Source organism: Podarcis tiliguerta, assembly GCF_965153285.1.
Source record: "Podarcis tiliguerta genome assembly, chromosome: 18".
In the NCBI taxonomy this organism is placed as follows: domain Eukaryota; kingdom Metazoa; phylum Chordata; class Lepidosauria; order Squamata; family Lacertidae; genus Podarcis; species Podarcis tiliguerta.
The window spans coordinates 724752-749507 of record NC_139551.1 but is presented as its reverse complement, the minus strand read 5'-3'; the positions used below and the strand labels follow the sequence as shown (position 1 = coordinate 749507).

The window sequence follows — 24756 nt, the reverse complement described above, 5'->3', positions numbered from 1 at the left end:
CCCTGCAGAATCTGATTTCTTTCCGCAGGGCCTGCAAGACAGAGTTATTCCACCTGGCCTTTGGTTCAGAATCAGTTTGATTCCCTCCCCCTCTTTCTTTTTCCTTTCTCCTCCTATGAAGAGATTGCTCCCTAATTGTTTTAATGTTGTATCTTAATCTTTTAAATTGTATTTTAATCAACTTGTTTTTATTATTGGTTGATAGCCGCCCTGAGCCCGGTCTCGGCTGGGGAGGGCAGGGTATAAATAAAAATATTATTGTTATTATTATTATTAATTGATTTCCTGCTCCCGCTCTCTGAATTTGCCCAACCCTCTTTCAAAGAGCTTGCTGACTGTCGCATTCCTCCTGCGGCGGCGAGTTCCAGAGTTGAACGGCGGCGCGCTGAGAATTGGGAGAGGGTCTCTTGACAACTCACATGGCACAGACTACAGGATTTTTTGGCGCCGGCGGTGGGTGGGTGGGGGGAAACCGTGACGAATCAAAATGGCACGGTGCTGCTTCAGATGCAGAGTGCAGAGGCCGCCCCTCGTGAGTCATTAAAGGTTTGTTATCCAGATTGTTTACTACAAACACGCTCTTGCTGCGTTCCAGAATTGCCCTCGCTCTTTCGGTGCCTCAAGGGTATGCTACCTTCGGAGCTTATGTAAGATGCTCTCTCGCCCCCCCCACCCCAAACGGCTTGCTGGCAACCAACATCTTTTTTGTTTTTGCATTGTGTGCTTCTGGGACTTGTGCTTTGCTTAAAAATTTAGGTTTGGGGTGTGTGTGCCGAGAAGGTTCCGATTCTGCTCAGGCTGGGGGTGAGGGAGCCTGTCCGCCTCGCTCAGCGCTGGAAGCGGCTCCCTAGGGTTTGTTTCCCAGCCACACTGGAAGGTGTGGCGCATGCAAAGGTGTTGTTGTTGTTGAGTTATTTAGTGGTGTCCGCCTCTTCGTGACCCCCTGGACCAGAGCACGCCAGGCCCTCCTGTCTTCCACTGCCTCCCGCAGTTTGGTCAAACTCATGCTGGTCGCTTTGAGAACACTGTCCCACCATCTCGTCCTCCATCGTCCCCTTCTCCTTGCGCCCTCCATCTTTCCCAACATCAGGGTCTTTTCCAGGGAGTGTTCTCTTCTCATGAGGGGGCCAAAGTCTTGGAGCCTCAGCTTCACGCTCTGTCCTTCCATGCAAAGGTAGCACCAAACTATGCCATCCATTCCAGGATATAAATGGCTCCCTAGCACACACCTGCCTCACCCAGTATGTGCAGCGGAACTCGTGATTCCTGCTTCTCAGGGGGGTTGGACTAGATGTCCCCTAGGGCTCCCTTCCAACTCTGCAGTTCAGCAAATGAACCGGGTTGCGTGGCTCAACAAAGTTGCGTCCGTCCAGCAGACTTGACCTCCCTGCTGCCCCGCAATCTCCCCGAACATTTTCCTCTGGGGATGGGGAGATGGAGGGCCGGAACTCAAGGCCGGCCGGTTCTTCCAGAGGCCGGAGCGGCCAGCTGGCCGGCCCAGCAGAGAGGGACCTTGAGTGGCACCTGTGTGTGCCTCTGGCCGAACAACTCCCCGGCCCAGATAACGGCGCAATATCTCGAGCAAGCACATTTTCCCTCAAGGATTTGTTTGTCAAGACGGTTTGCACTTGGAGCTTTCAAGGTTAACAAATAAGTCTAACCTTCTGCCAGGAACAGCAGGGAGGAAAAAAGCCCCAGTACTTTGGTTTTCTGCCCCCACTCCGCTTTAAAGAAAAGACAAACAAGTTTTAAGTTGTTTGGACTAAGGAGCATTGCAAGAAAGGCCAGGAGGATTTGCAAGCGAGAGGTCGCCCGAAAAGTGCCTACTGGCCGCGATGGCGCATGTTCTGCCCCCGGCTACCAGTCGCTGGGAGCCACACATGGGGAGGGTGTCCTTGCTTGCACTCAGGCCCTATGGAGCCTCTAATTCATGGAGGGGAAGGCCGGAATCGGAGGAAGGGTGTTGTGCAAGCGAGGAGAGTTTGGGACCTGCAACCCTGAGATCAAGAGCTTCAGGCTCTGGCACCTGAGCCATCTTTAACGGGAATAGGCCAGTCTGGCTTGGCCTTCAGCTGGCGGGTCAGAACACATCCACGGACTGCACCCTGGCCCAAAATGGATGGGTTTGTGGGGTCCTGGTGGTATTTGGTTGGCAGCCGTAGGGTGCCCCCCAGCAAGGCTGTTCTCACCTGAGGGTCAGTTGCCCCTTTTTGCAGCCAGGCAAAGATTGAGGTTTCAGCATCTTGGGGAGGAGGGCGAAATGTGTTGTTCTTTAGTGGTGTCCGCCTCTCCGTGACCCCCTGGACCAGAGCACGCCAGGCCCTCCTGTCTCCCACTGCCTCCCGCAGTTTGGTCAGACTCATGCTGGCAGCTTCGAGAACACTGTCCCACCATCTCGTCCTCTGTCGTCCCCTTCTCCTTGCGCCCTCCATCTTTCCCAGCATCAGGGTCTTTTCCAGGGAGTCTTCTCTTCTCATGAGGTGGGGGTTCATCTTGGGTGCCCTGCTTGGCATAGTTCATAGCTTCTCTGAGTTATTCAAGCCCCTTCGCCACGGCAAGGCAGTGATCCATGAAGGGGGGGGGGCGAAGTGTGAGATGGACCAAAACCAGCACAAGGCAGCCCCCTCGGTTCCTCTTTAAATCAGCCCAGCTTCACGTTCAGAATGCCGCAAGCTCACTCCCAGGTGACAGTGTCTCCAGGTAACGCCTGAAAATCTGGTGCTGCCAGTCAGTGCAGACGGCAAGGAGCTAGATGGGCCTGGGAGCCGCAAGGGCCGCCGACTCAGATATCTTAATAAAAAGAGATTTGTGGCAGGTGATGGCTGCTTGCCACAACGGCTCTGTTGTCAGAGAAGGTGTAGAAAACTCCAGCTAGCTTGTGGAAGGGAAGTTAGTCTAATCCACTGCAGGCTCCGTCAGTGGCTCCTAGTCGAACCTCTAGACTCAGAGGCAGTCTACTTGCGAACGTTAGTCCCCGCGGCACAAACGAGGCAAAGCTGTCCGCAGGCTTCCCGAAAGCTTCCGGTCGGATTCTGCGCCAAATGGAAACCACCTGTTTAAATCAATACGTTCAACTTGCCCCACAAGGAATCCTTAAAATGATAAATTGGGGCAAAACATTTTACATTCTTTGTGTCTCGGCTGATTTTTTTGCTTTTTTAAGAGGAAACCGTTGTCCAGGGGCCCCTTTTCCAGCCTTGCCTTTATAAAAACGCGAGGTCGACGCCGCATTTCTCTCTGCATCTTTAAAAAGAGGGGAAGGTGAAAAATTCCACTGACGATTTACAAGGCGGCCTGGACCTCTTGCCAGAAGAATGCCGTCGAGCAGCCATATTGTTCCAGATTCCGCAGCAGCGCTGCCAGCTGAAAACTTTTTTTTTATTTGCGATTAATGGGCTTTAAACAATAACTCGTAAAGGAGCTTTCGAGTTTTAATTGCACGGGGAGAAGGCAACTCTGGAGCCGGCCTTGCGGTCCGACTCGTCCCTTCTGGGTCCCTGAGCAGATCCTGAATGAGTACCGGCTCAAGGTTGCAGCAACATTCAGCATCCCGGGCTTTTGGCAGCCCCCAGAACTTGCAGGCGGGCTCCGGCGAGGCGTTTCCAAATACCTGGCCTTAGGCCGCTGCCGCTCGCCTCCAAAAGGACACGCAGGGAAGTGGCCTAGCTGGATGCCTTGCGGTGACATTTGTCGGGGTTAAGCACGGGCGACCTTTGCAGATATTGGGTTGCCTGGCCTCTGCCGCCTCTGGCCCCACCTCTGGCCCAGCTCTCCTTCTCTCTGGGACGCGTGCGGCCGTTTAGAGAACAGGGCAGGATAGGAACGCAGCAAAGAATAGGAATATTCAGATAAGAAAGACCCCTAGGAATCGACGGGCTTGGCGTTTGTCGATAGGGCAGGGCGATATCTGGTTTTCAGTGTCGTGACATGCCACCAGTTGTGATATACAGTGGGACCTTGGTTCTCAAATGCCTTGGGACTAAACAACTTGGAACCCAAACATTGCAAACCCAGAAGTAAGTGTTCCGGTTTGCAAACTTATTTCGAAAGTGCTCCGTTTTGAGTGCCACGCTTCCGATTTGAGTTTTATGCTGAGGTCTGTCTGTTTTTGCTGTTTATTTTGTGTTTTTGTATTTGCGGCTCTTTTTTCTGTTTTTGTGACTGTGTGGAACGCAGTTCAGCTACTGATGAATTGATTGTGTGACTGCAGCACATTGTTTATCGCTTTCATTTTATGGATCGATGGTCTTGTTAGATAGTAAAATTCATATTAAGTTGCTGTTTTAGGGGTGGTTTTTAAAAGTCTGGAACGGATTAATCCGTTTTGCATTACTTTGTATGGGAAAGCGCACCTTGGTTTTGGAATGCTTTGGTTTTGGAATGGACGTCTGGAACGGATTCAGTTTGAGAACCAAGGTACCACTGTACTGATATTATATCACGATGTCCAAAATAAGGATGGAGCTATGGAGTGGCACTGGCTGGCTCCACACTTTTCTCCGCATTGTGATTTCTGCACAGCGCACAAGTATAATGATCCTTGACATATCGCCAAGAATCATAGAATCCTATTCATCATACATACTGGTTTCAGTGGATCTGTTTTGAGTACGAGTAATGCCAGCCGTGGGTGGGACGCGGGTGGCGCTGTGGGTCAAACCACAGAGCCTAGGACTTGCCGATCAGAAGGTCAGTGGTTCAAATCCCCGCGACGGGGTGAGCTCCCGTTGCTCGGTCCCTGCTCCTGCCAACCTAGCAGTTCAAAAGCACATCAAAGTGCAAGTAGATAAATAGGTCCCACTCCGGCGGGAAGGTAAACGGCGTTTCGTGCGCTGCTCTGGTTCGCCAGAAGGGGCTTAGTCCTGCTGGCCACATGACCCGGAAGCTGTACGCCAGCTCCCTTGGCCAGTAAAGCGAAATGAGCGCCGCAACCCCAGAGTCGGCCACGACTGAACCTAAGGGTCAGGGGTCCCTTTACCTTTACCTTAATGGCAACCCATAGAAATTGAAGGACACGGGCTAACTAATCAGGCCTGTTAATTTCAGCGGGTCTACTCTCAGTGCAGTTTAGGAGGATACCGCCCTGGGCTCCTTTGGAAAGAAAGGCGTGCTATAAATCCAATAATAAACAGGATAAAATGCAACCCGCTCCCTCCCAACGCTGGTAGGGTGGCCTGTTGTGGCCAGTGGCCACGGAGCGAATTACCTCAAATCCCCTTTCAGAGCCGTCCAAATTGGCTTTTGGAGATGAAGACTTTTAAGCGCTGGCAGCTTATCCCGCAGCCGGGAGGGGATACTAATCCCGGCCCTCTGGTTATCCAACGCAGATTAGCATGTCTAAATCAGATTATGACACCGGAGCGTCTTCGTGGCCAAGGGCTTTGGGGGGGGGGGGGAGAAGCAGATAGTTGGACTGGAAGGTTCAGATTCCCAAGACCGGCCCTTCCTGTCCCAAGCAGTGGCCCTCTGGGTTGGTCCAAGTGACATAGAGGCCAGGCAGGGGGTGGGCAACCCTCTCCCCAAAAAGGCCAAGGGTGGGGGGAAGAGAGGTTTGGGGTTTTCACACGCTGTGGGTTTGCCCTTTGGGGCTGAGTGGCTGGAAAAGGAAACCCCAAGGCCCTCTTAATGTAACCCACAGCCAGTGGGTGGTTCCTCCCTTGACTGACGTAGGCCTATTGATTTCAGTGGCTCTGCTCGGAGGGGAACTCAGATCAGCTGCAAACCCGCAGTGCTTGAAGTTACAGCCGCGTTAGAAACTCAGATATCTAAGCCGGACTTCAAACGGCTCCTTAAATCAGGGTTACAGTCTCCAGAACAGAATGTCTAGTTGCCAGTTTGGGGCAAGACAGCTCTAAAGTCTTATTTATCAAATGATGGACTGACTGGCTGGTTCTCCGTTGAACATCTGGCTAGTTCAGAGGACAACCTTGAGCCAGGTTGAGAGCTTTGAGAACAGAAAGTGGCCAATAAAGGTAAAGGGACCCCTGACCATTAGGTCCAGTCGTGGCCGATTCTGGGGTTGTGGTGCTCATTTCGCTTTACTGGCCGAGGGAGCCGGCGTTCAGCTTCCGGGTCATGTGGCCAGCAGGACTAAGCCGCTTCTGGCGAACCAGAGCAGCGCACGGAAACACCGTTTACCTTCCCGCCAGAGTGGTACCTATTGATCTACTTGCACTTTGACGTGCTTTCGAACTGCTAGGTTGGCAGGAGCAGGGACCGAGCAACAGGAGCTCACCCCGTCATTGCGGGGATTCGAACCGCCGACCTTCTGATCGGCAAGTTCTAGGCTCTGTGGTTTAACCCACAGCACCAACAGCCAGGTGCAAAACGCGCCTGGCGCCTGCCTAATTTCAAACACTGAGTTACAAGCTGTTGCCGCTTCCTTTTGGGAGGAGAGGTGTCTGGAAAGCTCTCCCAGCAGATTATTTTAACCGTTTTTGTCCCCGCCCCCCGGTTCTCTTTCCAGTTTGCCCGAGTATGAACATCCGGAACGACATTTCCAACTTCCGCCAGCTGGAGAACTGCACGGTGATTGAGGGCCACCTCCAGATCCTGCTGATGTTTGGGGCCAAGACGGAGAACTTCCGGGGCCTCAGCTTCCCCAAGCTCACCATGGTCACCGAATACCTGCTGCTCTTCCGGGTCTACGGCCTGGAGAGCCTCAAGACGCTCTTCCCCAACCTGACGGTCATCCGGGGGACGCGGCTCTTCTTCAACTACGCCCTGGTCATCTTCGAGATGGTCCACCTGAAGGAGGTGGGCCTGCCCAGCCTGATGAACATCACCCGGGGGGCCGTGCGCATCGAGAAGAACGCTGAGCTGTGCTACCTGTCCACCATCGACTGGTCCCGGATCGTGGACTCCGTCGAGGACAACTACATCGTCGCCAACAAGCGGGACGAGGAGTGCGGGGACATCTGCCCCGGGAAGGCCAAGGGGAAGAGTGTCTGCTCCCCGACGGTGATCAACGGCATCTTCATCGAGCGCTGCTGGAGCCACGAGCATTGCCAGAGAGGTAAGGGATGCTGCTGAATGCCTCTGGCTGCCGTAAACCGCAGGAGGGGGAGAGAGGGCTCTTGCGCCGGGGAGAAGAGGATTCTGGACTGGGTGGGCCTCTGCTCTAATCCGGGGTTTCCCAAACCAGCTCTTTTTGGACTACAGCTCCCATCATCCCTAGCTAGCAGGTCAGGGATGATGGGTATTGTAGCCCAACCACTAGGAACCTTAGTTTGAGAAACGCTGTTTAGCCCAGTGGTTCCCAACCTCTTTTTTTGGCCATGCCATACTTAAGCATCTCTAAAATTCTGATGGCACCTCCCTCCTGTGACATATAATTCTTATTATTCAAAAAGTGAACTCCTATTCATGTGGAGGAAGCCTAAAAGGCCATTCATTTGTTGATACAATGGTACCTCGTGTTACATACACTTCAGGTTACATACGCTTCAGGTTACAGACTCCGCTAAATAGTGCTTCAGGTTAAGAACTTTGCTTCAGGATGAGAACAGAAATCGTGCTCCGGTGGTGCGGCAGCAGCAGGAGGCCCCATTAGCTAAAGTGGTGCTTCAGGTTAAGAACAGTTTCAGGTTAAGTACGGACCCCCGGAACGAATTAAGTACTTAACCCGAGGTACCACCATACAGTCGTACCTTGGTTGCCAAACGTCTTGGAACTTGTACAATTCGGCTCCCGAATGATCGAAAACCAGAAGTGAGTGTTCTGGTTTTCAAACAATTTTGGGGAGCCGAACGTCCGGCGCAGCTTCTGATTGGCTGCATGACGCTCCTGCAGCCAATCGGTAGCCATGTCTTGGTTTTTGATCAGTTTCGGAAGTCGAACAGACTCCCGGAACGCAATCTGTGTGAGAACCAAGATACGACTGTAACTCATTCTCAAATTGCCCCCCTTAAAAATCTAATTGCCCCACGTTGGGAACCACAGGCTTAGCCCATCCTACCCAATTCTTACTTCCTGCTGCTAGGCGGAGTCCGTGGTGTTTGCCGAGGGCAGCGGTCCTTAACTGGCCCCGACACAAAGCCCCCACCTCGGACTCCCAGCCTGTACCGCGGGACCCACCCTCTCCTATTTGCTTTCGAATTAACAGTGCAAATAAGGCACGTTATGAATCCGAAAAGGGCAGTTCACAGAGCGATAGACATCATGCCACCCTCGCATGACCACGAAATGAAAACGAGTGCTTTAGCCCAAACCCAGCGGTGGTGATTTTTAAGACCCCATTTCAGTGAGACCCCTGGGCAGGTTTGCTCTTCCAGCGGCAGGCGTTGTTGGAAAGTCGTTAACTCGCAACTCGTTTTGTGCGGCGTAGCTGGGTTTTGGTTTCTGTTTTGAGGGTCGCTGCGGCGCAGAAGCCCGCTCACAAATATCTGTGGGTACCAGACAGCAGCAGGTGGACTAGCCAAAGTCCAAAACCGGTTTCCTTCCCCGCTTCAAGCTTCTGAAGCAAACCCTGAGGCTTTGTGTTCGATTTAACTTCAGTAGCTGCTTAACTTCTGCATTCTGCCTGGAAAGGGCTCTTTTTCTGTTTGTTTTTTCTGTAGTTTGCTCTCCAGTTGTCATTATTTGGAATCTCTCCTGTCAATGTTTGGGTCTCGCTTGCTAGGAGAGAAGAGACAACAAAGGCTTTGTGATGGCTAAGCTCCTTCTCCGGTTTACTTAACCTGCCCAAAGCTTCCTTGTCGGTTCTGCGTTCTTACTTTTTTATTTTCCTTTAATTGTTTTACAAGCCCAAAACATTTGGACTGGTAGCATCTGCAGCCGGTGAGATATATATATACACACACACGCACAAACACAGAGAGAGAGCTTGCAGAAAGCTTTTTGAACGCCACAAACTGTTGCCACGGCCGAACTTCCTTTGTGTATATTTTGACTGCCAGATTTCGAAGGAGCTTGCTACGTAGACAGCGGCTGTTGTATGCTTGCACAGATTAGACAGATTCACGAAGGGGAACAAAGCTGTTGGGGGGCTGTTAGACCCCACGGCTAGGTCCCCTCCTCTGCAGAAAACGCAGGTGCCTGTTCTGCTGGGTATCATCGCAAGTTCTGCTTGCAAAGGCTTCCCCTGGGGGCATCTTGTGGTTCCTTGGGAGGATAGGAGGCTGAACCAGGGTGGCTGCTACAGAGTTCTTCTCATGTTCTTATGAATGACTTTAAAGGGGGGGTTAGGCAAATTATCTCTGTGGCCCCGATGGCCATCTCCGAATGGCAGTTGCCACGGATCACAAGAAACCAAGCCTTTAGCATCGCCGGCCCTGTGGAACTCCCTGCCACTAGAGGCTCAGCAGGAGTCTTCTGTGCCCGCTGAGAACTTTTCTATTCCGCCAGGCCTATGCAGGCTGCTGTAGAACCACAGGATTGTAGAGTCGGAAGGGACCCCAAACCACCCCCTGCAATGCAGGAATCTCCGTTAAGAAGACATCCTTCCACAACACTGAATTGGTGCCTGTCTTTAACCCTTTTAGTGGCTTTCGTCGCAGGGTTTTATGCTTTTATTGCCGAAAACCTGCCCTGACACCGCAGTATACAAATACTCTCATGGGTAAATAGGTGGGGAGGGAGGTGCTGCTCGTGGCCTCGATCCAGGAGGCTCTTTTTATGCGTGTTCCTTCTGGGTCCCTGGCTTGCATCCAGCGGCTTCGCGGTGCAGGCTGAGAGGGTTGTTTGTGCCAAAGTGAGGGGCGCTGCTCCTCCTCCCAGGGCCTCAAACCCCCTGGAAGTAACAGTTTGCCTTCTCCTGCCCTGGCTTATCTCTCCTCCTCTCTCTGATCCAGCAGACAAAACAAGGCAGGCGTGAGTGGGTGGGAGCTGAGGCCTCAACCGTGAATCCTGGCAAGACGAGGGTTTTCCCCTCAAACACGTCCGTATTTTCCATTTCTGCTCCCTCGCAGCTGTGTCTCTCCCTCCAGCCTCCATCTTTCCACTACTGCTCCCAAAACTGGCCACTCCAGCCCCGATTTTGGCCCAGGTTTCCCCCAATTTCTTCCTGGGTTTTCCTCTGCTGCTGATTTGCAGCTGCTGTAGGGAGCGAGCGAGGAATTACGGGTTGCTTTGGGGGTGAGGAAACAGGGGAACCGTAGACGGCTGAGTCCTGAAGTCCTCTCCACTGGCCTGATCATCCTTATTAATAATAGTAATATTTAGAATTCATTTCTTAGGGTTGTGGGTCCCTCATTCCCCGAAGGTCTCCACGCAACTCGGTGCACGCTTGAAATGTCTTGGGGAGCCCAAGGAAAGCTCTTTGCCTGCAGGAACAGCCTCGCTTCCTCAATTATTTTTTTCCCTGCTGCCGAGACTTTGCCTTCTCAGAGGGTGGCAAAGTTCAGAGGTGTGTGTGGGAAAAACAGCGTCTTGTAATGTTTGCTTAGGTGGGAACATTCCTTAGCAACAGTTTCCTGCGACTTAAAAATAAAAATAAAAATCCTGGGAATTCCTGTAAATCGTAAGCTGGTCTTCGCTGCGATCCACTTCCTTCTCCCACCCCATAACCCCATCCCCTCTTGACACGGGAAACTAGGCCTATAGATAGCTCTGGATTAAATCAGCCCCGTTCTCTCAAGGGTGTGATGTTTCTTTAAAGCTCCAAGAAAAGCAAAGGAAAGGAATATATTTCCTGCTGCTTGTGGGAGAGAAGGAAGGATGCTATTTCTTTATTTATTTCTGACGTTGGCGCGTTTATTATTATTATTGGTGGAAGTTGGCAACCGGCGGTTGCGGCACGTGCGTTTTCCCATCCTAGCAAGTGATAATATTTCCATCACCAACACACGCAAGGTGGGGCTTCTGAGAACACACAGGGAGCCCTGCAGGCCGAGACTTTATCTTCTTTCCATCTCTGGGCCAGTAGGATCCGCGCTGCTGTTGTCGCATACATAAAGAATCGTTTCTGCTCCTTTGGTATCTGTGCACCTAAAATTCCTAGTAGGAAAAAAAGCCTCTGTTTTTTTCACAGACTTTTTAAAAACTTTTTTCCCCCAGCTCATTATATATCATTTCCCAGAATGCTCTTGTTACCTTGCACAACCACCACACGTGGTCGAATGTGCCTTCCTTCTCCTTACACTTCCAACATACATTGAAGCAGTTCTATACATCTTTGCAATGTATACATCTTTGCAATGACAAACCTAGACAGCATCTTAAAAAGCAGAGACATCCCCTTGCCAACAAAGGTCCGTATAGTTCAAGCTCTGGTTTTCCCAGTAGTGATGTGTGGAAGTGAGAGCTGGACCATCAAGAAGGCTGATCGCCGAAGAATGGATGCTTTTGAATTGTGGTGCTGGAGGAGACTCTTGAGAGTTCCATGGACTGCAAGAAGATCAAACCTCTCCATTCTGAAGGAAATCAGCCCTGAGTGCTCACTGGAAGGACAGATCCTGAAGCTGAGGCTCCAAGACTTTGGCCACCTCATGAGAGGAGAAGACTCCCTGGAAAAGACCCTGATGTTGGGAAAGATGGAGGGCACAAGGAGAAGGGGACAACGGAGGACGAGATGGTTGGATAGCGTTCTTGAAGCTACCAACATGAGTTTGACCAAACTGTGGGAGGCAGTGGAAGACAGGAGTGCCTGGCGTGCTCTGGTCCAGGGAGTCACAAAGAGGCGGACATGACTAAACGACTAACCAACAACAACAACAACAAATAAATACCAACGGCACATCATTTTCATATAGTTCTCCTTCGACACGCAGTGCTGGATGCAAAATTCTAATTTCAAACACGGCAGTCTCGGTCAGGCCAAAGGGGTCCCATCAGGCACCCTGCGGTCACGGTGGCCAACCACAGGTGACCTGTAAGGGAAGCCCCCAAATGCACACCAGAAACTGGTGGCGGGAGGCATTGACCACCTCCAACGGAGGAGGCCGGAGATAGCTGGACGCTGCATGGACACGGACTGGCCACCTTTTCCAGTCACAGACTAGCTCACCTGCGGCCCTGACTTTCTGCACAGTTCCTGGTGCAGAGGCGCAAAATGACGGTGGAAGACGGAAGGCCCCCGGGTGATGGCCAGGGGTGCAAGAGCGGCTTGCGCCGTGCCCTCCCTCGCGCAGCCTTCCCCGCTGCATGCTTTCCCACTTAGCAGAGCGCACGCATTTGTCCCTCTGAGCTTCCACGGGAGGCCCGTCGCTCCGGAATTCCTGTGGAATGCTGGCTATGTGGCCACGCTGGAATTGCTGGGCCTGGACCGCCAGGCGGCTCCCTGACTGTCAGCTTGGGGGGGGGGGAGAGGAGGATGACGACGACGAAGGCCTCTCCTTCTTTAAAAAGAAATCTGTGCGGAATGGAGCTTGCCAAACGAATTTGAGAGCGAGCAGGCGGGACAAGAAGCAGCCCGGAGCAAAAGGCAGGAATGGTTGGTGCCTTCTCACAAGGCCATCTAGAGCTGTGTTGTCTCCACGGACTGGCAGCGGCTCTTGAGGGTTTCCGGCAGAGAGGGTCATTCCCAGCTGTTGGGGAACTGGGCCTTTTGGACACCGAGCACAGGTGCTCTGCAGCTGAGCAATGGTCCTTTCCTTCAAAATAAACAAGAAGGTTCTAGTCCTCATGATTACGGCTGGGCATCGGAGAGGCAGTCTGTCTGGAGAGGCAATGGAGCACGTCTCCGGGGGTGAAACCAAACCGCTGCGTTAGCAGCACACCGAAGTGACCTCCCCAGGGTGCAAGGCTGGGCAGCGCGTCAGGGGGTCCTGGGCTGCCCAGATGACAAGACACGCCCGCCTTGGCCTTGCTGAGGGGCTCCAATGCAAAGCAGAGTGGGCTGCCTTTAGCTGGGCAGAGGGGCTTCCGGGACCCTCGCTTCCTCCACGGATGTTGCCCGCAGAAGCCGTAAGCTCACCAGGGAGCGATTCTCAGACACCTCCGTTCTCGAAAGAAGAAAGCAGTGTTTTCTAGCTGCTTGGCCTCGGGTCTTTCTATTTATTTATTATTTATTTATTGAATTTATAAACCGCGGTTCACATAACATAAAAACCACAATATATATATAATCAAAATAAAAACAATAACCTGATAACGCCAAAAAAAGAGAGCCACATTTTAAAAGGGAGTAGGATGTCAATCAGACCAACCAAAGGCCTGGTTAAAATGGAACGTTTTTGCCTGGTGCCTAAAGGTGTGCAATGAAGGCGCCAGGCGAACTTCTCTGGGGAGAGCATTCCTACAAATGGGGAGCCACTGCAGAGAAGGCCCTGTTCTCATGTTGCCACCCTCCTGACCTATCGAGGAGGAGGCACACGAAGGAGGGTCTCAGAAGATGATCTCGGAGTCTGGGTAGGTTCATATGCTCTTGCTCCCCTGAGTTAACAACAGCCCTGCGGGGCTGGCCCGTGTGGCAGCGGCGCTGAGGGTCTCTCGGCTCCTGGACCTTGTGGGCCTCCTGCTGCTCTTTCTCTTCTGCTTGCGTTGCTGTTCTTTAGGTAATCGGAGCTCTTCCAGCAAACGTTCCCCGCGTCTCGTCCGGGCACGACTCGCTCCAGATGTTTTCCTGGAATTCCCTCTCTCTGGCGTTCCCCAGAATCCAAAGAATAACAAGCGCAGGCCCTCGCAGGGGTGAAATCCCGCTCCTCAGATTTCTAGCCCCTCTCCGCCGAATGAGGCTGTCCGTGTTTCAGTACGAACCAGAGGAAGGAAATGGAGGGATTCCCTTTCCTCCTCTTCCCCTCCCTGCCCCTCAAGATTCTGCAAAAAGGGATTTGGGAACTTTCCCTTGTCGGAAATTTCAACTGCGGAGCTGGGGTGGGGGCGGGGAGGAGATAAAAATCTCCCTTCTCAGAAGCCAGAACAGGACAAATTAATGAAGTGCTGAAATGCCAAGAGCTCTATCCGCGGTTGCAGAGTCTTTCACGTGCTGCTGCTGCTGCGGTGTTGCAACAGCCTTGCGTAAGACGGGGCGCACTCTTCCTCTTCCCACAGATGTGGTTGTACGTTACGCGCCAAGTTGCCTGTCGGATCGGCAGCTCCCCGAGGCCTTTCGCCCCTGACCCCTTTTGCAGACGCAGCCCCTGGGAGCGTCCGATCTGACCTGGGCCTCTTTGTCTTCATCCACGAGTGAAATAAAGCCTTTCAAAGTTTTGAAACTTGGAAAAATATATATGGCTTTTTTGTTAGCCTTCAGATTCCACATGCAGCTGTGGAATAAACAGCTTATCTGATACTTCTGTTGAGAATTACTGAATGGCTGCGGGAATGTCCTGGAGGCAGCACTTGCTGTTTATTTCGCCGTTTCAAAACCAAGCCGCTTACAGCAGGTCTTGGTCCCCTGGAAACCGAGTCACGCCTTGGGGAGTCACTCCCAGGTGCAGCTGAGGTCAGCCTAGCCCTCACCTGTGCCTTCCTTCCTTTTTGAAACAACGCCTGTCCCAAAATGGACTCTTCCCCCAAACTGCAACCCTGCGGAAGTTGCCTGCCTGGGTTTTACTCAGTCTTGTTCCGTGTGGCTTCCACACCATGGCTCCAAATCGCCACCCTCTGATCACGGCAGTAATCCAGGCTGACCTCCTGCCTCGCTTTCAGACCTGATTTATTGCAGTTTTGACCTCGGAATACATGGCGGCATCAGCTAGCCTGGCAGAGCGCTCTCGAGGCATTTCGGGGGCGCCTGCCGAAAGCTCCCTCCTCGCGGATTTCTGGGGCTACTGTTATCTTTTTACCAAAGCTTTCCCCCTTGCAAATTCAGCTCGTTTTGTTGGTTCTGGTTCAGCAAGCAGGTGGATTAGCGGCAAGCCACCCCTGTGAATTGTCCGCTAAAGTTCCCTGCCAGTTCTGCGTTTGGCAGTAGGAGGGGCTCTCCTTCCTTGGAGGTTCTTAAGCAGAACGTGGGTGACCCTCTGTCCTGGATGCTTCAGCTGAGATTCCCGCATTGCAGGGGGTTGGACTGGATGACCCCTGGGGGTCCCCTTCCAAATCTACGATTCTAGGATTCTGTGACGCGGAGAAAGCGAACAGGAAGACGTCCCCCATCCCACCCCTCTTGTCGACATCTAGCAAAGCTGAGTGTTGGAAGACTCAGGAAAGACAAAAGAATGGGCTTTTTCACACAGCACATGGTCAAAACTGTGGAACTCCCTGCTGCAGGAGGCACCAACTTGGAGGGCTTTAAAAGAGGGTTGGGCAAATCTATGGAGGAGGAGAGGGCTCTGGAGGGGTGCTAGCCAGGATGGCTGTGCGCTGCGTCCCTGCTCAGTATCCTCCTTAATGTGAGTTGCTAGAAAGTGCAGGAGGGGAGGGGCGCTGCTCTCGAACTCAGGTCCTGCCATCAAGTTCCCCCTTGGGGCGCCTGCCTGGCCACAGTGCGAAGAGCAGGATTGCGGATGAGACGGGCTGCCTTTGGGCCGACCCAGCAGGCTCTTTCTTCCGTCCTCCTGGAACAAAATCTCCCTTAGGCCTCCTCCGCCTTCTGTGAGGGATTCTGCAGGAAGTTCTGGGACCGGCAGCAAGCGGAAACCAAGGTACCTTTTGTATTCGGAAGCAGGATCACGCAGAAGCCACCCCAGAGCCGTCACGGGCACAAGCGGCCGCAACGGGACTCATGAGGAATAGGATGTCCGGTGGGCGAACGCTGCCTCTCTGGAGCTGACATCGCCAGAGTCCCGGTCAATCGAGTGCGGAACGATGGGGCTCTGGCTCTCTGTCCGCGCACGGCCCGGGGGTCACGTCTGCCCAGACACCACCTTCCTTCCTGCCCCGGGAAGCGGTTGCATCCTGGCTCTCGACCCGGGCGTGCAGAGGGCGGCAGACGCCAAGCAGAGCTGGGACCCCCATCAGCTGTTTGCCGCCTTTAGGCGTCCCTTCTTTTTAAAATTATTTTTAGCGGGCAAGCGCTAGAGGCCGGGGCACGGCTGAATGAGGTTGTGGCGAAGATTGGGCAGATGTTTCCTCCTCTGGCGCCAGATTCCTGCTTCCTTGACTTCAAAGTCGGCAGGCCCTCTGTTCTTGCTGCTTCTGGTCATGGTGGGTTCAAATGTGCTATCCCTGAATCCTCTTTCCTCAGTGCCAGCCCCCCGGGCATTTTCACTGAGCTCTTCGCCAGCAGCTCCTTGAGGGAAGATGCTTTTGCAACTCCCTTCATTATTACTGTTCGCCTGCTCCGCCAAAGGTGTTCCCTCCCCACCCAAACCCCTTTGTGCAATCGCTTTGGGGAGGGATCCTATTGCCTTGATTCAGCGCTGCTGCTGCGTTTAAGGGAAAGGTACAGGGCTCCTCTTGGGCTTGCATAATAACCGTCCTGGGTTTGCAAGCAGGGAGGCTGACACTTGCAGGAGCAGAAGGCTTTGTGCTTGTAGGGGGAAGCAGAACGGCTGCCACATGCCACAGGGGAGCCAGCGGGGTGGAGAAAGGAGTTCAGGGGAAATTGGGGGCTGAAAAGAAACTTGCTTCTTCTTTTTTGACCTCTAGCAGATTAATAAAAACAAAACATCTCAGAACAGAGGTGTCAGGTGGGCAGTGGCTGCATCCCTTTCTGAACAGAGGCATCACAGGGGGTTCGACTAGATGTCTCTTCGGGTCTCTTCCACTTTTGGGAGCAGAGATGGAGAGCGCCACGGTAGTGGCAGGATCTGCTGCTTCCCCCTCTTCCTCGGTCATGTCTTGCAGGATCTTGGCTCCCTCCCCACCCTGAATGTTGGCCCGTGTAGACTGTCTTGAGCCCAGTGGACAAAACCAGCTCTGGACAAGGCAGCTTTCATTCCGCGTCCCTGCGCAAGAGAGAATCAGGGCTGCGTAGTTTCTCGAGGGAAATCTCTCTCTCTCTCTCTCTCATGCACATAGACAAACACACCCACTCCAGTTTCGCTCTTCAGATGGCCGGAGGGCCTGTTGCTTCCCTGCTATCAGATAAAAAAGATGAATGAGTTCAAGAAGAAGAAAACTGGTTTTGGTGCTTGTTTTAAAGTGCGCCTTATTTATTTGTTGTCTTAAGCTGCTTCCTTTGCAGATAAATTTCACTGAGTGGGGTGTTGGTTTTTTGTGGGAGGGGAGGTTCTTGTTTCGTTCTTTTAACTATTCATTTGTGCTTTTTAGCTTGCATATTTTTATCGAAGGGCGGCATGCAAGTCTAAGAGATGAAAATAAGTCGCGTGGAAAGGCAGGGAACTCCGTTAGCGTCGAACCGTAAGGAGCAGCTCGCGGTGTTTCCTCAAGGCAGGAACAGGCAGCAAAAGGCAGCGTCTCGGATTCAGGGCTTCTTCGCCCGCCCACAGCAACACTTTAAATTTGGCCCAGTAGCATCTTGGCAGCCGGGGCGGATTCCTCAGCAGGCTTGTCACATGCTGCCGATAACCAGCTCTGGTCAGCAGCCTAGGCGTTCTGCGCCCCAGTCCCTGCCTTGCCCCGGGGGTGTCCCAGCGCTGGCTTCCCCCCTCAGCAGAATCCTCTTCCTCCTCTCCGTCGTCCTGCCGGTTCAGGACACAGACTAAGATGGAGATGTCCGCCGCTGGAAAGGCGCTTTGGGGAAAGCGCCTGGTGAAGCTGAATGCCGGAAGGTTCAGGAAGGAGCTGTGTTCACCTTTGGAACTGCCTCCCACAGGAGTTGGGGGAGGCCGCTGCCATGTATTCCGAGGTCAAAACTGCGAGTTTCCTTTGGGGCCTCCTGAGAACGGGATGCTGGGCTAAACGGGCCCTCTGCCTACTCTTCTTAGGCGCTGAGAAGGCCAGAGTGACAGCGTCTGCCTTATGCGCAAGGGGAAGGTGCTGCACCCCTCGAAAGGCCCGATTCTGACACGGCACGGAACCAACCTGCAGCTGAAACGGTGCCTGTTTCATATGGTGGGGCTATTTTGTGGCAGATGTGAGCCTCGCACAAACACAAACCTCAAAGCCCAGGCGCGCCCTCCCTGCAGAGTTGTCTGCAGTTTTACTGGTGGGGAGGGGAGCCCTCTCTTCTCCTCTCCGCCCCAGACCCAGATTTCTGCGTGTGCCAGGTCTCGATCAGGTCCCAACTTTGGCTCAGGAGTGACACACCCATATTCCAGTCAGCATTGCCCGTGCAGAAGGCGTGTGCTTGTTGGCATCCTCCGTTCAGGACTGGCTTGCTTTCCTGTGCCCTGGGCTTTTCCAAAGCGGGTTGGGCTAGATGACCCTGGGGGTCCCTTCCAACTACAGTTCCATGATCTATAAGTCAGCCCACCTGGCCCCGCGTTGCCTTCATGGACCGGCAGTCTCTCTCTCTCTCTCTCTCTCTCTCTCTCTCTCTCTCTCTCTCTCGGTTTCTCACTTCAACCTGGGAACTTTTTCCGCAGTTGCCGTCTCAGCGAAGTGCGCAGGGTGGCTTCAAAAGAGGGATAGACAATGGAGAGGGCGATCCTGGCAACAAGCATGGTGCCTCTGCAGCCGGGAGTGTCGCATTCAAATCCTGCTTGCTTGGCTCCTGGGAGAACTGGACGCCGGATTCCGGTGCCCTTCCGTTCCTATGTTTCATGGGAGCACAGCTGCCTCTTTCTACGGTGAGAGGCAGGGCACACCTTCGGAAAACCCGTAGTTTAGTGGTTAGGGTACCTGCTCCGCATGCAGAAGGCCCATGGGGCATCTCTGGGGGGGAACCCCAGAGAACTGCTGCCAGTCAGTGCAGGCATTACTGAGAGCCTGCCGGGTCGGGCCAAAGGGGGCCCATCCCGGCCAGCAGCCTAAATAAGAACGATGATAATTTTATTATTTGCAGCATGCCCATCTGCCCCAGCGGCCATCCAGACACCCCAGCAGGATTCAAGCGCAAGAGCCCCTTCTCACAAGGGTCTATATGACTGGATATTCAATTTTGCATTCAATCCAGCCTTTTTTCAGAGCAACGAGTAGTAGTAGTAATATTATTTATACCCCTTCTCATCTGGCTGGGTTTCCCCTGCCACTCTGGGCAGCTTCCAGCAACAATGAAAACACAATAAAACGCCAGAGCTTAAAAACTTCCTGATACAGTCAATCTGAACTTTATTTCTAAGGGAAGGATTTTGACGGGGGGGGGGGGGGAGAGACACGCCTGATTCGAATGCGGAAGCTCAGTCACTGGTAGGGGGAAACCCCATCTAAAAACCCAGAGGGCTGCTGCTGCCAGTCCGTGCCAGCAGCAACGAGCCAGGCCTGGTAGAGACCTGCTTCCTGAAACCCTGGCCAGCCACTGCCAGCCAGTGCCTGGCTCTATAAGGCAGCTCCCTCCTTGCATGCGTCTCCAGGCGACGCCATTCGTTAAGCTCCTCTTTTTTCTTTTTTTGCTTCTGCTGTTGGATCTATTTATCACAAGCCCCGATGCAACGTGGCTTTCAACTTTTTCAGCGCTGGATCTCAGCTGGGGAAAGAGGCCGAAGGGGTTAAGGATCTGTTTGCTTTGTGCAGAGGCAGGAAAAATGTCTTGAATGACGCCCCCCTCCCTTCGCCACTCCAAGCAGCCAAGGCATTGGTTAAGGGAGAGGGCGGTTCTCCTGGGGGAGCCCTTTTTCCCGGCCTGGATTTCTCGGGATCGGCAGCCATGTTACATATCTAGGGATACATGTTTATATATTTTTCTCCTCCTCCCCGTGGCCTGCGGTCTGGACTCACGCCAGGTCTTTTGCTTTGCTTTACTCCTGTTATTATTATTATTAAAATAATGGCAGGCAGGCAAAGAAACGAAAGGGAAATCGAGATTAGTCGCAACAAACGACAGTAAAGAAGTAACAGGATTTGCTACAGTTGTAATGGTAATGTTCCATGGCCTAGACTGACTCAATTAGGTATCGGAAAAATATACCGAGAAATAACCTTGAACCTGAGAGGCAGTGTGGTGTAGTGGTTAGAGTGTTCTGACTAGGGCCTGGGAGAGACCAGGGTTCGAATCCCCACTCGCCTCGAGCTCCTTGGAGGTGGGATATAAATGCAATACTTTGTTGCTGTTGAGTCGCTTAGTCGTGTCCGCCTCTTGGTGACCCCCTGGACCAGAGCGCGCCAGGCACTCCTGTCTTCCACTGCCTCCCGCAGTTTGGTCAAACTCATGCTGGTTGCTTCAAGAACACTGTCCCACCATCTCGTCCTCCGTCGTCCCCTTCTCCTTGTGCCCTCCATCCTTCCCAGCATCAGGGTCTTTTCCAGGGAGTATTCTCTTCTCATGAGGTGGCCAAAGTCTTGGAGCCTCAGCTTCAGGATCTGTCCTTCCAGTGAGCACTCAGGGCTGATTTCCTTCAGAATGGATGCGTTTGATCTTCTTGCAGTCCATGGGACTCTCAAGAGTCTCCTCCAGCACCATAATTCATAAGCAGTACTAAATGAATACTAAATCCAGACAGGACAGACAGTGCGAGGTGTGTGTCTGTGTCCCAGATTTTGCGTTTGAGAACTCCAAAAAAACACATGGGTTGTTCTTCCTATGTGCAGGCGACAACCAGCTTGCTAGTCCCCCCCCCCCCCCATGAGATCACGTTGTGCAAGTGATCTCTTCCTTGGCTGGATCTTTCTCAGAATACAGGAGGGGGGAAGAAGGTGATTAGAACACCTGCTTTTTTGGGGGGACCAGGTACAGAACAGATGTACACTAGCATCTCCAAGGCTGGAAAAGGCTGCTCGAAACTCTGAGAGCTCTCAGAGGCGACAATACTGAGCTGGTCGGATTTGATGGTCCGACTTGGGGCAAGGCAGCTTCCATCGTTCCCATTAAGCGAGCCCTTTATTCAGAATTGTGGAGACTGCCGTCCAAAAAGAAAGGACCGGAGCTGTTGGCCGCTCTGGACTATTTCAAGCGACAGGGGGAGCCACCCGCTGGAGGCCCTGTTCTGTGTGCAGCCCAGCCTAATGGGAAGCAGTTTGCCCCCCAAATTGGGAGGACAGGTAATGGGGTGGCCCAGCTCTGTGGGCGGGAGGGAGTCGGAAGGGTGGAGACGTGGGCAGGCATTGCTCTATGATAATAATTCTCTTATTTATAGCCTTGTTGAATGGTCTCTTTAAATGTGAAGGTTCATTATTGTTCCACAAGATGTGTATGTCTTTAAGGGCCAGAGCAAATAACGAGACCCAGTATTACAGCTGTGGAACAGTATAGCAGGTGCTGCTAAGTTGTGTTAATTAAGCTGTGTCAGCAATTGGGTATAGTATATAAAGAGCAGCACCTAGCTCCTCTCCCATTACCCTGGGGGATGGGTTGGTGGATGGGTCATGCTTGTTGATATCTTTAATGTAAAAGGAGTTTCTGTTTTTGTGGTTAAAACCTTGTTAAAGTTATTTTTGAGTTCCTTGTATTATGTGGTCTCCCCCACAAGCTTTCTGCAGCGCAACTAATCTGCAAATAGCCAACAACCCTGCCCATCTGGATGTGTTTCCCCAGCCACTCTGGGCAGCTTCCAGCACATATAAAAGCACAAGAAAATGTGAAGAACTTCCCTTCAGATGTCTTCCTTGGCATCAGATGGCAGGGCGCCACCACCGAGAAGGCCCTCTGCAAGAGGTGGGGCTTGCGAGGCATGTTCTCATCCATTTCTCTCTTTCTCCTCTGCTTCCTGCAGTCTGCCCTTCCGCCTGCAAGTCCCAGGGCTGCACCCCGGAGGGCACCTGCTGCCACGCCGAGTGCCTGGGCAGCTGCCTGGAGCCCGGCGACCCGGAGAAGTGCCTGGCCTGCCGCCACTTCAGCCTGGAGGGCCGGTGCGTGGAGAGGTGCCCCGCCGGGTCCTACCGCTACGCCGGGTGGCGCTGCGTCACCTTTGACTTCTGCCAGGAGCTGCACAACAAGTGCAAGGCCGCCCGCCAGTCGGACTGCCCCGTCATCCACAACGGAGAGTGCGCCCCCGGCTGCCCTTCCGGCTACACCATGAACTCCACCAAGTGAGTTGGCAACACGCACACACCGGGGAGGGAGGTGGAGAAACCAGGGGGGGGGGGCTCTTCTCATCGGCAACCGTCCCCCCATTATCGGGGTCTTGCTTTCACTCCCTGTCCCCGTTGCGAGAGTCTGTGCAACTCACTGCTTTGTGGCAGTCGAGACGCCCTGAAACAGAGCAATAATAATAAAAGTGATGATTTGGGGAAGAGAAAGAGGTTGGCGCAGCGCAGAGTGAGCCCCCCAACCCGTTAAGGAGGAAGGCAATGAGGATTTAAAGCCCTTTTTCTGCCAGATACCGATCCCTGAGGGCTCTTGTGGTGTGGAGAGAGCTGGACACCCTAGTCTCAGAGATCCTCCCCTTTTATTTCAGGGGTGTCTGAACCCCCACACTCCCGCTGGGGGTCCTTGTCCGAAAAATGCCTCCCTACGAAAACATTAACGTTTCGTTTTGGAAAACGATTGAGAAATAGCGTCTAGCCTTGGAACGGCTGCTAAGATTTATAATTGGCTAAAAGACGGAGGTGAGGGGAGCTTAACTACTGCTCTGTCCTGATGGATGGAGAGATAATTGGTCAGTAGGATCTCTGGTTAAACTCACCTGTTACGAAAGAACGCGCACAATGCAGCCTAGCAGGTTTGTGGGGAAATGGGCATTTTGGGTAATGCTTTGGAAACACGTTCGGTGATCATGCCCAATCTTAGGCGGCTGTCAACCTGCTGTAACAATATTTCTGTTCTTTATCTTCGGTTTATCTTGTTTATTAATGGAGGAAGGAACGGAAAATGGGGTCGGGGATCAACCACCGAGCAATTTCACAATGTAAAAAGCGGCGAAAGCGAATTCGCAGACTTAAAACAGCGGGTTGCGCCCCTGCCCAGAGGAGACTCGTTGAAACGGGCCGATTTGTTTCCGTGGGTCTCCTCTTAGCCTAGTGAGAACGGTTAGAACAATTCCAGAGCTCCGCTTACTGAAAGAGGCAGACCTTCGGTCGGTCCCAAGGAGCCCCTGCCTGATAACGCCACAGGAGGGAGTTTAATCCACGCTTAATGTATGTTTGATATTTAAGATATCAACAGAGTTACTTGTATTTATCAGAGGCAGCTTAGGGTCACGGGGGTCTCTGAAATTTGCCTGCTGTGAGGACGGGGTGAGAGGCTGGGTGGGGGGCTGTTGCCCCTCCAAATGCAAGGCATCCCCTTCTTGTCGCCCCATCTAGACCTATCTAGACCCCATCTAGATCTGGGGGGGGGGGGGGTCCTCGGCCTCCCTCTTCTTGGCAAACCAGCTTCCTGACGCTCTTGGGCAAAGCCAGGAGCCAGAGGAGGAGAGGAAATGGCCTGTTCTGATCATTCTCAGGAAAGGGTAGCTAATTGGCCTCTAATTGTGGCTGACGGCAGCAGCGGCGGCGGCAGCAGACCTTGTTCCTCCTGCACCGGATGAATGTTCTCAAAGCAGATGACATTTTCTCCGAATGCTCTTTTCCCGAACCTCCTTGCTATGACGGGGTTGCGAAAAGGAGGGGGCAGGAAACAGGAAGCAGAATCTCGAAGGCAGGCCCCTCCAAAACATGCCCCCCCCGACCAGCAGGGTGCTGAAGGACCTTGCAGCGGGGACCCTTTCAGCCGTCCTGTTTTGTTTGAGCTCGATTTGCCTCCTGGGGAAGAGAGATTAGAACAAGGCTTCGTTCTGTGCCAGCCCACAGCCCCCAAGGCACTGTCCTTGTCCCGAGCAACACATCGTAAACCCGTGGAACTCATTGCCACAGGAGGCGGTCATGGCTTTAAAAGATGACTGGACAAATTACCGACAGCTGCTTTGCCTCCATGAATCCTAGTTGCATGAAACCACAGGAGGGTGGAGGATTCTTGTTCTCAGATTGCACTGGCCACTGGCCTCACCCAGCAAGCTGTTCTGAGGTTCCTTTCCTCTCCCCTGTTGGGAATGTGGGTCTGCAGGCCCCACAGGGCCATCCCAGAGGCTGCAGGTGCGTCTCTGCAGCCTCTGCGGACAAGCCAAACTCCCAGAGCTTTCCTAAATGCGCACATCGGTTCTGGCGGTGGCAAGAAAAGCCCCATTTGCAGCGCAAGAGGCATCTCCCTTTCCCCGCCGTGTCTTTTCTGCAGCCTGCTCTGCACCCCCTGCGAGGGGCTGTGCCCCAAAATCTGCGAGTTGCCCGTCAAGGAGAAGACCATCGACTCCGTGACGGCGGCCCAGGAGCTCCAGGGGTGCACCGTCGTCAACGGCAGCCTGACCATCAACATCCGCGGAGGAAGTGAGTTCCTGGGGGGCGGGATGTGGGGGGCGCCAGAGGGGCCTCTCTCTCTGCCCCACGCCAAGCCGGTCACCTGGAAGCTGGTTCTGCTCTTTCTCTCTGGGACACAAGGGCTTCCTTCTCAAGTCCAGAACCTCACGGCTTCAGCTCAGGGGGAGCCTTTTCCGCGGAGGGCCGCATTGCCTTCTTCCGGGGGCCTTGTGCCGATTTGGGGAGCGGAGAGGGCCAGGTGGGAAAGCCGGCAGAGCAACGGAGACGAGGGCTTGGTCCAGTTCTAGGCCTGAGGAGGTCATGGACAAGGTGGAAGGTGCGCAGAGGAGAGAATTGGAATCGTAGAATAGTGCGCCAGAAGGGGCCCAATGCAGGAATCCCAACTAGATCATTCATATGGAATGATAGAGTTTGGGGTGTTTGGCCTGGGAAAGAGGAGACCGAGAGTCCTCTCCAAATATCTCGAAAGCTGCCCCTTGGAAGTGGGAGCAAGCTTGGTTTTCTGTTGCTCTGGAGGAACTGAACCGATGTCTTCCAAGAAAGGCGATTCCGACTAAAAATGTGTTCGCACCACGCCAAGCTTTTTACCGATAAGAAATCCCTTTGGGGGAAACCCAGAACTAGGATCGGCCTCCGTATCGCTTGGGTGCTCTCATTTCGAAAAGATGTCTATCCATATTCTGCCAAGGGGAAAAGAATTATTTT

The 24756-nt window shown here is 53.1% G+C and overlaps 1 protein-coding gene across 2 annotated transcripts in view; it reads left to right on the top strand.

Moving 5' to 3' along the window:
• Positions 1-24756, top strand: part of INSR (insulin receptor) — a 58140-nt gene that overhangs the window by 8630 nt on the left and 24754 nt on the right. For both annotated transcript variants that reach the window (XM_083421372.1, XM_083421373.1), the window contains exons 2-4: positions 6467-7015; positions 21474-21789; positions 23912-24060. In XM_083421372.1, coding sequence (XP_083277498.1) covers positions 6467-7015; positions 21474-21789; positions 23912-24060 — 1014 coding nt within the window. The remainder of the gene's footprint in view (positions 1-6466; positions 7016-21473; positions 21790-23911; positions 24061-24756) is intronic.